Source organism: Pseudopipra pipra, chromosome 5 (assembly GCF_036250125.1).
Source record: "Pseudopipra pipra isolate bDixPip1 chromosome 5, bDixPip1.hap1, whole genome shotgun sequence".
NCBI classification, from domain to species: Eukaryota; Metazoa; Chordata; class Aves; order Passeriformes; family Pipridae; genus Pseudopipra; species Pseudopipra pipra.
Window position 1 is genome coordinate 48,310,875 of NC_087553.1, and position 14,233 is coordinate 48,325,107.

At 38.0% G+C, this 14,233-nt stretch overlaps 1 protein-coding gene across 7 annotated transcripts in view; it reads right to left on the reverse strand.

The window, feature by feature from the left end:
* Positions 1-266: 266 nt before the first annotated feature.
* Positions 267-14,233, reverse strand: part of DOCK4 (dedicator of cytokinesis 4) — a 247,191-nt gene continuing 233,224 nt past the window's right edge. For 4 of the 7 annotated variants that reach the window (XM_064655978.1, XM_064655976.1, XM_064655977.1 and 1 more), the window contains 7 exons: positions 14,025-14,106; positions 13,701-13,810; positions 12,394-12,561; positions 10,097-10,169; positions 7,586-7,699; positions 6,604-6,665; positions 267-3,353 (listed from right to left, as the gene is read on the reverse strand). In XM_064655978.1, the coding sequence (XP_064512048.1) occupies positions 2,928-3,353; positions 6,604-6,665; positions 7,586-7,699; positions 10,097-10,169; positions 12,394-12,561; positions 13,701-13,810; positions 14,025-14,106 (1,035 nt within the window). In that variant the 3' untranslated portion in view covers positions 267-2,927. The remainder of the gene's footprint in view (positions 3,354-6,603; positions 6,666-7,585; positions 7,700-10,096; positions 10,170-12,393; positions 12,562-13,700; positions 13,811-14,024; positions 14,107-14,233) is intronic. The other 3 variants (XM_064655979.1, XM_064655982.1, XM_064655981.1) reach the window with 1 other exon arrangement.

Consider the following 14,233-nt stretch of genomic DNA (forward strand, 5'->3'; position numbering starts at 1 on the left):
TTACCCCATCATGAGAACCAGTCTGAATTGCATCATAGTAAACACAGCCAGGCGAGTTCGTAGATGCTTCTGTGGCATCTCAAAGATATTATATTTGAGATGCTGGTATTTGAATACAAGATCATCTCACCTATTATGCATAAATTGGCTAACATTCAAGGTATAGAGTAGTAACAGCAACTTATTCTCATAGGTCCTCCTAGATGAGCTTCTGAATTACTCATCGCCATCCAGAAAGTGCTAAAATTGTATTTATGACTAATACATAAAATTCAAACAAGATCTTTATTTACATTAGGTTTTCAAGCGCTCGGTGTTGCAACATACATAACAAAATTTTGTACTACATTTTTTATAAGTAATCAGGTTGAAAGGCTGATCTACAAAATCAATTTGTCAAAACTGGCTAAGCAGAAAATGTGTCAACTCAGTTTTAGAGTTCTCTGTCAATTTTACACTGTTTGCTATTGTTCAGAGTATTCCTGATGTCACGGTTATAAAAACAGAGCACTCATGCAGGTTAATTTACAATGAACTCCCTAGTTTTATGTTCTTCGGTTGTTCAGAAGAGCAGGTCAATACTCTCCACCTTGTCTCACAAAGCAATTACGGATCCAAATAGGGAGAAAACTCAATCCATCAGGAGATGGTTAACAGAAAAAAAAAGGATTTAGCAAGACAAGGATTCAGAACTTTCACTCTGTGACAAACTGAACTATAATCTCTCATTCTGCAGAAAACAAGTACTGTAAAGATTAATCAAGTTCATTTATTCCATATTAACATTACGCAGCAACCAATATGAGTGTCTAGGTAAACAGAGACTTTTGAAATGTTTTGCTGCAAAGCTGACCAGTAATACACGCAAATGATGAAGTCATCAACTCTCTTTACTGCCAGAAATAAAAAAAATGGCTTCAGGAGCAGATAACACTGATTCATACTGTGCCCAAGCACTAGTCAACAAAATCTATTAAACTACATAGGTGGAAAAAAAAATCAAAGCGGTTTTGTTATCTTACTTGTGACACCTTGTTTAAATTTCAGGCATTAATTCTTTATATCAGCATAAATATGTAGCCTTCTACAACTTTTATGATGTGGTTACAGACACAAAACTGTTATAGAAGAAAGCAAGAGCTAGTTCAAGGAATTTCAGACTTTGAAATCAGCAAGATAAAAAGCTAAAATTCATATGTTCCTTTTCAAGTTATGAATACTTTCACTAAAACATAAATATTTTAACATATATTATTTTCTCTGACATTCAAAATTGTAAAGTCAATATGGCAGAATTATTGTTAAAAGCACATATTTACAAATATTCTTTTTTCCATACATAAAGTATTTGGCATAATTATAACAATCTTACTGCATACACAACTGTTTGCTTCTTTTTCACATAATGGTACACTCCTTATTAAAATTTACCAATTATGTACAAAAATACTGGAACATTTATTATAGAAAACCTCTATTACTACCATCAACAGCTTGTAACTGCTGAAGGTTTAATTGAGAGAATATAAAAAAGTGGTCACTTTCTTCCAGTAAACTATCAACAAATCAAACACAGCTAAAATCAACATCAGTTTCCCAACAAAAGAGGGAGAATATTTTTAACAGCATGATTTAAAATGCAGTTCACACATCTGTTCCCAAGCACATTTAAACAGTCAGTAAAAGAAAGAGGATACAAAAACTACATACAGAAGGTGCTTTTTTTCCCTTCCCCTCCATATTCCTACATGTTGGCATTAGCTTTCTAAAGCTCTTCAGATGCCAGTCACTAAAATACAACCTAAGGCCAAACACCGTTCTGCTACAATAAAGATCATGGTGATGAACTCAAGCTAAAAAGCAAATCCAAACCCAAAACCTGGCTCCAACGGCACATACACATTGAAAGAAGTGTTCAGAATTTTTGCCAGATTTTTACAAAATTATTAAGAATATTTGCAATTAGCTTTTGAAATGTATGGATCAATAACCAGCAATTTGTATTTTTAAAAATTTGCTCATTTAGTGAATTGCCTTGGTACTAGTCAGTACTGATTCTTGTACACAAGTTAAACAAACAATTCATTGGTACGTATTTCATATGTACATTGTATTCTAGGGTGAACTTTCAAAAAAAGCAGAGAGCCTCCACTAGCAAACTGCTCACTTTAAAAAAACCCCAAAACTAAAACAACAAAAGTACATCTACTGGAAGAATAAAAGTAAATTGCACCTCAAAAAGAAAAAGGATGTGTCAGGTACAATAATACATTAATGGCACAAAAGCTTATCAGGATTCACCAGAATGGTGCTGTACACTGAATGAAATGCAGGTATTTATCCATCTTAAAAATAACATAAGTGTGTTCAAAAATTCCAAACCACATTCTTACAACAGTTCTCTGCAGTATAACTTGCATTATATCCCAGTTTTTCCACATACATTTAAAATGACCAATCTGTTCATAAGAGAAACGCCTTTCAGCCTATTTGCAGAAACAACCTAGTCTACGGACTACTTCGTTAGAAAGCGTGCATTTATCTCTAGTAGTAAAGATCCAGTCAGTATATTCTGCATTTTGTAAGAAGCATTCGGCTCACTCAGATGAGAGTTGTAGGGTTTTAGATTTAATTTTTTAAATAAAAATAATGTACAAATAAAAGCATTTATCAGTATTCACCACCATAAAATTAAAAAAAAAAAAAACAACAATCCTCTCATTCATGCTTCCTATAATATCTGGCAACCTAAATTAGTAATTTCATTTCAAATGTGCAACATAATATTAATAAGCGTTTCAAAATTACTCAAAAGAAAAGGTGGGCAAAATATTAAAGTGCCTAACTAAACCAGTTTTACCATTTTTAAAAAATATTATTTCTTGAACAGTAAAGAATTGGTTGCAATTAAATATAAAAGTGGCTTCTCATAGCTGAGAGACTTTGCGGGGCAGAGGCCTGGGCCGGGGAACCTGCTCAGTCCTCCTGCTGCTGTTTTCCAGGTTGTTTGGCCGAACCAGCTGTGGCTTGGGTGGCAGTGCTGGTGGGTCTGTGGCGGGTGGGATGGAGAGGCTGTGAGGTAGAGGAACGGGTCGTTTCAAAGTCCGCTCGTACACGCTGTAGGGTGGCGGGGTTTTGCTTTCTTTTCTCACAGGCTCCTCAGAAACGCTGTAGCTTGGGACAGTCACTGCTGGTTCACTGCCTTGGCTTTCAAAGCCTGATGTCTCTGATGTGCTACATCGGCTGAGCGAAGAGATGCCACTGCTGTAACTCCCTGACAGTGCTGGAGAGTTTGATATAAGCCCCGAGGAATGATACTCCACTGGAGATGGTGTGAATGATTGCACAGACCCCTGCTCAAAAAAAGGGTGGAAGAAGAATTTACTTGGGGTATATGAGAGAGAGCGTTTCTGTTCTAAGACTGAAAACATACATAGATACAGTGCATGGACTCTGAGCTTTGATAAACATGTGCCCGTGTTTAATCAAGATCTAGTAAGAAACCAATAAAAAGCTCATTTCAATAGTGCCTGGGTACATCTTAGATAGTGCTCATGCCAGTAATTCATGTAAGTGGAAGTAAAACTGCATTTAAATGTTATCTTAGTATCATAGTACACTGGAAAAATCTGGAAGCCTTTAAAATGCACTCTTAGTTTTCCCAGCTGCAAGTGGAATGCATCACTTGGCATAGGGAATACTGGGGGTGTCCTGCCCCCTAACGCCAAAGCGCAGGTCTTGCAGCCCAGCCACTGCTGCTATTGCAGGCTCTCATATCCCAAATTCAGTTTCCAAAGCTTTCCCTCACAGCTTTAGTGCATCACCATGCAGTGAGAAGTGCATTTACATCGTGGCATCATTTCCGAGTGCACTATAATATCAACGTTGGAGGGGAAGCCCAAAGCAGGTGTCCAGGTAAGAGCTGCTGCTGGGGGCCAGCCCCCTTCAGCTGCTGTTCCTGCTCCCTTTCAGCAGCAGCAGCAGGATGGCAGGAGGTGAAGGCATCACTGCTGCTGCAGACAGGATTTTTATCTGCAGATTCTCCATCCTTCCTCTCCCCCATCTCCCAGATGTTCCTCGGGCACACAAACACAACACACCACCTTAGAGACAAGGGCACAGGTGGCCAGGGGCTGCATCAGCAGCCTTGCAGGCCTCTCGGGGATGGTGAGGTACAGGAAGCTGAGGGCCCAAGCAGCAACAACAGCGCTGACAAAAAATAAAAGGCAGGGACAATAAAGGCCTACCGAAAAACATCGAGCAATCCTATTCCAGTGAAGTAACTTCAACTGAAAATTGTAAAAGGTTAGCCCCCACTGTCCAAGTTGAAAAGTTGTTGCAACATATCTAATTTTGACTGGAGTCATCTGAGACAATCCAGACTTAATGGCCTCAGGCACAGGCTAAAAAAGGGATGGAGGAATCACATTAAAGACAAATTTCTCACTCTAATTGTTGTTAGACTGGTTGGTGCTCAGCTGCTCAGCTTAAGGTGAGAGTGTGAGCCATGCAAAAAGGATGGGAGTAGAGGAAGAGGAGAGGGGCAGGGGTGTATAGAGCTGGCTACACTGACTTTATGCTGTTGAAATAATTTTAGTTATCCATCTAGGACTGGATCCACAGAACACTGAAATCAATGGGGAAAAAATATTTAATTAAGATCAGTGGGTTTTGTATACTAGGATGACCTTCTCTGGAAGCACACTGCTGGAACACAAGCTAAAAATTAAGGCCCTGTATATGGCTATGGCAAAGCAGAGCAAGTTTTATTTAAAGCTCAGTCCGTGGTGAAGACATTTCAGTCGTTTTGAGGAGCCTGTTTAACTACTTGTTTCATGTTCCATTCCTCTGCATGTGAGGAGGCTGCAGCTGCACTCCTACTCCCACAAACATCCAGGGTCAAGGTTTTCAAGTAAATTATATATTTGGCTCCATTTCCAAGAACACTTGACACTTGGATTAAGTGACCATAGATAAGATTTAGGACCTTTGCTTTTGTCATTCTGAACAAGAGCAAGTATGTGTAAAGCTGGCAGGGGTAAGCACTTGCTTCCTGACAGCAGTACAGCCTGCTTTCACCAATAGCAAGTAACAATTTAGACACCATGGAAATTCATGCTCAAAGTGAGATCCAGCAGCTCTCAGAAGTATTTTGGGCCAGCATTCCTCTCCCAAGCAGCAATCCAGACTTTTTAAAATGCTTAAATTCTGTCCAGACCTCTAGAATGAAAATGCTAGGACAAACTTCAAACATCCCTAAAAATCATCAGTACCAAGTCCATTCAGGCAAAAAAGAAAGTCACTCCTCTTTGTACAGATCCTAATGCTCGAAAGAGCTTCCTAGTAAGCAGTTAGCACAAAACCTGGGATTGGTGCTCACTTCAGCAGAAGGGACACTATTATAATAGGACTATGGGCACTCTTCTGGTCAACTGCTCCATGTTGACCTTGGACCACTGTGCAGCCACAAGTAGAAATGTTACAGGCTTATGGGAAAACAAACAGGAGCATGACTATGGACTTGTGATTGGGGACCTCAAGGGGAAAGGAAATATTTTGGGGTGCCACTTTCCTCCTCAGGTAATGTGTACCTCTGTAGCATTAGTTAGGCATTGCGTTGCTGAGGGGCCATTTTGGCAGGGCTGTCTCCCTCTGCCCTTGCACCTGAGCGCCTGAAGCACCAGTCATGCTCCTTTCTTATTGCTCTCCTTCCACATTGTTGATTCTAGTATTTCTAACTGCAGAATTATCTCTGCTTCAATGGTGTGGTAAAGGCTATGCCCAAGACTAATGTGCAGTCTGTCAGTATCGGAGTTTGCATGGAATAAGCATATTGCATGTTCGTGTCCTCCAGTGCTGTGGAATACACAGATTTCTGAGTCAAGTTTTCCAGTAAAAAAGCGGGTAGCAATATATGGGTACCGACACATTCAAATATCTTGAAATAGAAAGGAAACCTACTCAGTTTAGCCTGGATCTCCAATTGCTTTGGGTGTTTAACTGCTAAAGAACAACCAATGCTTATTCACAGCCTATTGCTTAATGTATCCTACTAGCAGGTGTCAAACTACTTCCAACTTCTTACACAACCTCCCTGGATCATTCCGCAGAGGAAACGGACACTAAAATGACTGAAACAGGGGTTACTCTCTAACATACCCTCTAATCTAACAGCCCCGAATGCTGGAGGAATAAGAGGAATGGGTTGCACAACAGGTTCTCCTTAGCTGGCATCTCTCCTTTTTCCACTGTTGGAGACAGAATTCTGGAGTAGGTGGACCACTGGACACCTCTTACATGTATTTCCTACTCTCTCGTCTGTCCAGTGACTCTGGTGAGCTTGATTATCCATGTAAGTGAGAAGCCTGATATTGAGAGGCTAAAGATTCTGAGGATTAGGTTTCTTGCCTGCATTTTTTAAAATCTTCAGAGCTGCTGCAATTATTATGGCTACTTATTCTTGTGAATGGTTTTTGTATAGGTATATGACAATAAAAAGAATATATAATTTAATCCCAAATCATGTACATTAAATATATACTATCTACCCCAGAACACACAAGATCTGTCCCACAAAGGCAATTCACTGCAATAAGATATTACCTTCATTGGTGATCTGCCAGCAGGAGAAGGGGAAACAGAGGCTATGTGTCTTGCTGGTGATGCTGTAAAGTTAGAAAGATTTCAGTGCACTCTTGGCATTACAATTTTCACTAAGAAATCTTTTTAAGTGGATAGGAGATCATTTGATACATAGACATTATCTCTTGTTCCCTCTAGGTACTTTCCTGATGGTTGTAAATAGTTTTGGAAATTTTATTTATTTTACTTTGTTCTCAGGATGATCTTGCAGTACAACCAAGTATAAGAAATTTCTGCATCTGCCTTTTCTGACAAATTTGACATTGCTGTAAATTGGTTTATATCCTAACAAATGATAAAAGAATTGAAAAAAAGAGTCAGTATTACAACTTTTCACTTTTTTCTTCAGAAATATATTAGGTATATATATGTCAAATAAGAAAAAAGACAATACATAATATATCAAACATTTACCTGCAAATACACTGGAAACATGCCTGGACATACTCTGAGGCATAAGTCTAATATGCAAAAAGTGTATTCACACCCTTGAGAACAATTATATTGTTAGTATCACTCAAGCAGCCTTTTCTTTAAATGAAAATTAATCTTTTGAAAGGCAAATTGGTTATAGTAACAGAACTCATGTACCCGCATGATTGCTGTCCATTTTCTGGTCAGTAAGATTCTTTGTGGTTAATGAACATTTCTGATTGCTAACCTCCAATTATCATAAAATCAAATGACTGAATTTGATCATACTCCCTAGAACTAGCATGAACTGTCTGAAACTACTCAGTCATTAAGTGAAGGGGCAGAGAGCATTGGAAACAGAGTACTTCAGAGAACATTAACAAGATTAAAATACCCACAGAGGCAGTTCTACAGCCTTTCATGTAAGAAATCAAATAATAAGCTAACCTGCCCAAGAAATTAAACATTAATCAGAGTGGAAAGAATTCTTAAAGTACTGGAGCTTTGCCTGAAATGTCCATTAACTCACCAGTCTGTGCAGGTCTCGGTGGTACAGGAGGAGATATAAGCTTTCCACTTTCTGATGTGTTTCTGGCTTCCTTCCCACTATCCAGGCTCCAGCTGCTTGGGGTGGTGTTTACAGCTGGAAGAGAATGAAAAAGTTGTCATAGGCATCAACAATTCCAGTTCTCTGACTTGCCTTTATCCAGGAGGGTAAGAATACACAGAGTGAAAATGATAAACAGCTTAATAAGCATGCCTGAAAAGCCCTCGTGATTACATCACCACTTGCAGAGCTCCTAAATAACAGCTGTCAGTCTCCTAGTTGCCTCATGTATGCATCTGGTCCTCATCAGTTTGTGACTGTATTGCACTGGGGGCCATCAACAGCAGCAGCTGAGATAGCATTCTGGTGCACTGCAAATCCAGCCACAAAGGGAGATAAGCTTGAAGCCTGTTAATATAATCAGTTTATCTTTGCATCAGACTCCTATTTAGAGGTTTCCAGGCAAAGGGGAACAGACTATTCGTAAACTATTTCCATTAACTCATTTTATACACAGAAGGGACTAGACAAAGGAACTTGCCAAATTCCAATCAATCTTCTTCATAAAACTTTCCATGCTAACAGTCTTTTGTTGCCTGCATAGACTACATAAAATGAAGGGAGTAAAAACTGGAAGAAATTAAAAGTGTCTGACAGAAAAAAAAATCAAATTAAGAAATTATCACAGACTGAGAAAATTTCTATGCGCTGTTTGTATCCCTGGTCAAGGATCTCTGCTTAATCATGTAAATTGACTATCACCTTGACATGCATAAAATTGGCTGTAGTATTTCTTTGTTCTTTAGCTTTACCAAATTCCATGACTTTAACTCAATGATCGCATAACGTCTGGAACAGCTTCCTTGATAGAACTGGATTATCTCATGTTATCAAGAAGTCACCAATATTGGAAAGAAGCCACATAGATAGACAGGGCATTTAACATGGACAGGACAAAAGCTAATTTGAAACACACAACTTTCATTACATTTATTGTTAAAAAAAAGTGGGAAAAAAAATGCTTCAAAACCTCCCCCTTCACTCCCCAAAAACATCTTCAAAGCCTCAAACATCATGCCCTGCTGTGACAGTTTCCTTCTAGTTTGTTTGTTTCAGTTGTGAGTAGAGAATCACATGCAAGGATCCTGTGCTTATTTCCAAAGATGAAACAAAAAGCAAAGTTTTATTGCTAACTGATGGCATCAATTATTGCTATTATAGCAACACTGAGAGCTCTCAGGATTGCAACCCCACTATACACCAGACTTAATACAGTAAGTACAGTACAAATTATATTGGTTTCATATCTGTAACAATATTGTTACAGTATAATTGCACATTAGTTGACCCTGGGAACAGTGCACAGAATAATCTATTTTCTAGAGGATCATTTTCCTTTTTATTGCTAAAATATTCAATACAGTCTTTGCTTTTTATTGTAAGCTGTCACCTAGCAGTATGGCTTTGCCCTCATCCTAAAAACCACTTGGCACCAGACCTAGGTACTTCAAATGCCTGAATCTCTTGACAAACCAATTTTTTCTTTTAAATCATTTAAGCAGTCAGTTCTTTGGACTCCTAAAACCTCCAGAAGATAATATTTTAACAATTCTGTGATCTATTTGGCTGCATAGGTCAGTGGAAAAGTTTTGCCATTTCCATGTTAAATTATTTCATATGATTTTCAGCCCTGTGAAAAATTCCACCTGAGCTTTCATAAAAACTTGACACAAAAATACCTAAAAAAACAGCTCTTATTGAAGAAAATCTGCTTCCTGGTCAGTTCCTGTTACAGTATATTCTTCAAATATATACCTATTGAACTGTATCCTTTATTCAGCATACCACAAAGGTTCCATAATGAAATGATGGAGCATATTATGGATGTGAAGCACATAATGAAATCGTGGCACAATAACTATGCCAACAATATTGGATTTCCCCATGTGCAAAATTATGAAAGGCAATATTTTGTCTACAGACGTATACATTTCTCATTTACTGTAATTAAAAGAAAAAATCCCCAAAAATCAACAAACCAAAAATTGCTCTTTTCAAGTGAGAGTGTAACAAAAGCACACTGATCTATATTTGGTAATGAAGACTTGCAGGTACCAACTTCTACCCAACTCTTTAGCTTCTCTCTGCCCCAGTCTCCAGAAGTTGGCTCATTGCCCCATTTATCTCTCTTGAGAAGCAGAAAAGACAGCTCTCACACGCAGCAGGCTACAACCTGCTGCTCCATCACCCACTCCTGCAAACTTCTGGGCTTCTTTTGAGTGCAACGCTTCATTCAAACACCATGTTCTCCTCTTTTTGGCAAACTATATTGAAACTTAAGATTGTTAGCATAATTTAGTTAGTCAGTTAGAATGTTTTGACACGTGGAGATGACAGTATGTACTCAAAAGAATTGGCATTCTACAGGAATGTGAGGGGTTAATTAAATTTTCGTTGCTTCCAAGATTGGTACGTTGCAGCATTTCTGCTCACCTTTGTCAGGGCCAGGTAGATTGGAATCACTTCGTGGCAAAGCACCATCTCCAGTATGATTGAACAGCATTCTCTGTAAATTGAGAACAGCATGGTTTACATATAGCTGCTGTTGTATTTCGGTAGCTTTTAAGAAAACAAATATATTTTTATTATTATCCCTACTACACAGGTCTACTTTGGAGGTAGATTGATAAATGAGACCTAAGAACCTAAACAGTTTAATAAAAGTATGTGTATACAGAAAGGGAGTAGACTAGTTTTCTGAAAACTGTACACACTGAAATCAGAGGGAAGATTATTATCTACTGAGTTCTGACAGTTTCCAGCACCTCAAAAACCAAAATAAAGCTCATTCTTTAAGTGGTATCTTGACAGATTATGAAACAAATAGAGGGATAGATCTGCAAAAATTTCATTACAGAATCAAGATCTGAATAAGGTGTAATGTTTGATAATATGCAAATTATGGCTGTTACCTCAGAAAAGTTTTGTGTATTGTTTTCCAACCCTGACTTTTTTGGTAACAGTGTTCTTACTTCTCTAGTAGATAAGAGCTGACCCATTAAGTGTGTTCATCTTTCCTTTTCTGAATATTCATTTATTTAAAAAATTACAGTAAATTTATGAACCAATTTTAAAATTCCATTAGTTACTGTTTTTGGCAGCTTTCAAATAATCCATAGTCACTGGTTTGTCATGATAGCAGATGTAAACAGCAGACAGTCAATCCTATAAGTAATTCAGATGTACTTTCCAGAGGAAATGAGAACAAGATAAACTTTACTATTTTGGTTTGGGGTTGTTTTTTTTTTTTTTTTGTTTGTTTTTTGGTTTTTTTTTGTTTTTTTTTGGTTTTGTTTTTGTTTTTTGTTTTTTTTTTTCTTAAAAGTAAGATCAGAAAATCACTGCAATCCAGATAAAATCCTAGTATTTTATCTCTTCCCACTGGAGGACCATGCAAAATTGGTGAGGTACTATGCTGTGGTTCCACAAGATGGCAAACCCAGCTGCAAAGTAATCTTCATTGATCTAACATGTTGCAGCTCCATGTTACAAAGTGAGGAACAAATAGTTGCCCAATTCAACTGGACTTTAAACATCTCATAGAGAGAATTCTTTGGTAGACATCGAGCTACACTATGTTTGCTGTATGTCATATTAGAGTCACATTGGGTCAGGAAATATCTGTTTTCCTGAAGTTATCACTAAACTGAGGTGGTGAAACTACATATGTACTTTAATGTGACAAAAAAGGTGTTCCTGCCTGATCTGGATTGAATTGTCACTGCCTACCAACTCTGCAGTGCACTAGGATGTGGTGCATAAATGTTTAAGTCTGTTTTCTGTTGTGAAGAGCAAAGGCTGAAAAAGCAACTGAAATTGGAGGAGATAAAGAGACAAAAGCTGAATGAAATACAGAGAAACAAGGACATACTAAAAGAATGAAATTTAAAACCATGTGAAAGAACAAGAGCAATCACAGGATGTTTAATGACATGCAAATAAAAACCCCAAAAATGTGAAATTTTAAAAGCTTCATTAGGAAGAATAATAGTGCAAAAACTAAGGAGGCTTGTTGACCAGTCAATGACAGCAGGCATTCCTCTTCAGAGTATGGGAAGAGCTGGAGAGACACTGAACAATCATTCAGCCAGAGATCACAAAGCAAGCACAAATGGATGTTGACTGAAAACAGCTGTACATAACCTTGAGCATCAATTTCAATGAGGGAAGTGGATGCAGTATTGCTGCGGTCTTGTTCTATGAAGTCCATCAAACTTCCTTAAATAAGGTAGCTATGGCCTGAAAGGACTTCAAGTGCAGGAATTTGCCTGTGTATCTCATCTTTCCCAGCTGAAACACTAATGTGAAAATTGCTTTCATTAAGCTGTAACAAAGTCTTTCATAAATGGGTGGTCCTTTCCTCTTTAACTTAGCGTGAAGCTCCAACGAAGACAGCTGAAATTTAACTGGTATTAGAATAAAAGTAGAAAGGACGAGGAACAGTTTGAGCAGATAAATTCTAATTAGAGTTGCAGGCATCTCTAAGATATCTCCTTACAATGGTCCTGAGGATTTCTTTTCCCATTCTTAATCAGAAGGCAAAGAATCAGGATTTTGTTTCTAATCACAGTCCATTTTTACTGCTATGGGAACAGAGCACCAGACAAAGAAATTCACCTTTCCCCAGAAAGATATATCTTCATTTCTGGTTATAAGGGCAGAAAGAAACTGTCAGAGCTTCTCACCTTTGAAACATACTTCACTGTATGAGCAAGTTAATTTCTACTTACCCTCTCATGGGACACTGAGGGTAGAGACAGATTGGGAGATTTTCCTGCTGGGCGAGTCTCAGAGAGAGCGGAGACTGGGCCTACGAGCTCCTCAGCCTCCCTTATGGAATCTCGGATAGAATGGGGGATAGAAGTCGCATTCCACTTGGCAAAGCAAGAGTTTGTAGTCTGGGAGCAAAAATGGGATAATTTTTCTTTGCGGCAAACTGTAAAACCGCTTTATTTAAAGAACATCTCCTGGTCTTTCCTGTATGCTGTTTTGGCTCCATTACCACTGAGAAAGTGCCCAGTAGATATATCTACTGTAAGTAGAACTGTCCTTAAATCTGGCTAAGCTTTGGTATTACTTCTTAAGCCCTCAGATAATAGCATGAGGACTTAAACAGAAAAGAAATAAAAAATTAAATCAAGAGCCAATTCAATAATTGAAGAAACAAGGGACAAGAAAAGAACTAATAAGAAACCAATAAATAATTTCTAAAATAAAGGATCCTGGACTAGCAAACTGGCTTTTATCAGAGGCAAAACTTCTGGTAGAAATGAGTGTTGAAAGGAGGGCCTTTAACACTGTACTTATGTTCTCCTCTTTCTCAGCTTCAGCAAGAGGTGCATTGTGTGATGGCAGAGATTAAAACAGCAACTGTGTTAAAGGAAAGCACTTTAGGAAAACAGGTCCATTAATAAGAAAAGATGAAATAAGAATTCAATGTCGGCCAGCTCGCCAAGCCCATTTTGCATTTCAGAATACCCAAAAGAAACGCATTTCATAAAGACCTATATAACAGTATTTTAAGGTAAGAACACAATTCATTTTTTTCATTGGAGTAACAAAATGTCTATCCTTTTTTTCTGAAACTACATTGAAAAATAGGAATTGCCATATGGAATGGGTTATTATCTCCTAGTGGCTAGAATTAGCTTTCTCAGAAGAAATAAAGGGGAAGTCAACAAGGATAACTGCCACAACAACAGTTTTTCTTTCTTTTTTCTTCTCCCTAAATAGAACAAATGCTGTTGTTCCACACAAGCAGGCTGTGTCATCTGGTAAGTTTCTGCATCTCTCTCTCACTGCATTGAGTAAATGCATAGTAACAGATCTAAGCCTAGGGAAATCAAGCAGAAATGTGATCAAGTATCATGTATTCTATTCACATCTCTTTCATGTAAAATATTTTAGAGTATTTGCTCATAAAAACATAAAAAAATCCCTTGAAAATTAAAAACAATGAGGAGATTGAATCCGCTCGAAGTCCAGCATGTGTCTTCTGATTTATTTGTGCTCTGAGGACTCCCAACAAACTTCTTACCTGTGAAGTTTCCGAAGGATTAGGGTAGATGGCACTGCAGGGCCTCTCTCTGGGAGACAGGCAAGAGTTTTCTCGGGAATGCTTATGTTTGTCAGACAATAGAGGAGAGGCTAGAAATAAATGTGTCAAGTGATTAAATTCATGCAGTGAAACAGACATTTCAATTCTATGCTTATGACAAAGAAATCCTCTGTCCCCAATAATTCATATTCCTCAAATAATTGGCTAAATTTGATGTCTGACCAGTGATATCATGCAGACATTCAGCTGTGTAATGTATCAAGTATAATTTGGTATAGTTTACCACAGGAGATGAGCACTGACCTCTGGCACTGGATGGAGCAGAACTGGTCACGTTAGGTGAAGCAGAATGAGTAGAACTCAGGCTTGAGGTAGACGGACTAGGCTGCATACAGAAGAGATGCTGTTATTATCACATCACACTTACTAGTTTGGAAAACAAAAATTTATAGCATACTTTTCACTAGAACGAAGAACTTGTAATTTCTTAAAATAGATTATCAGTGTTTCAA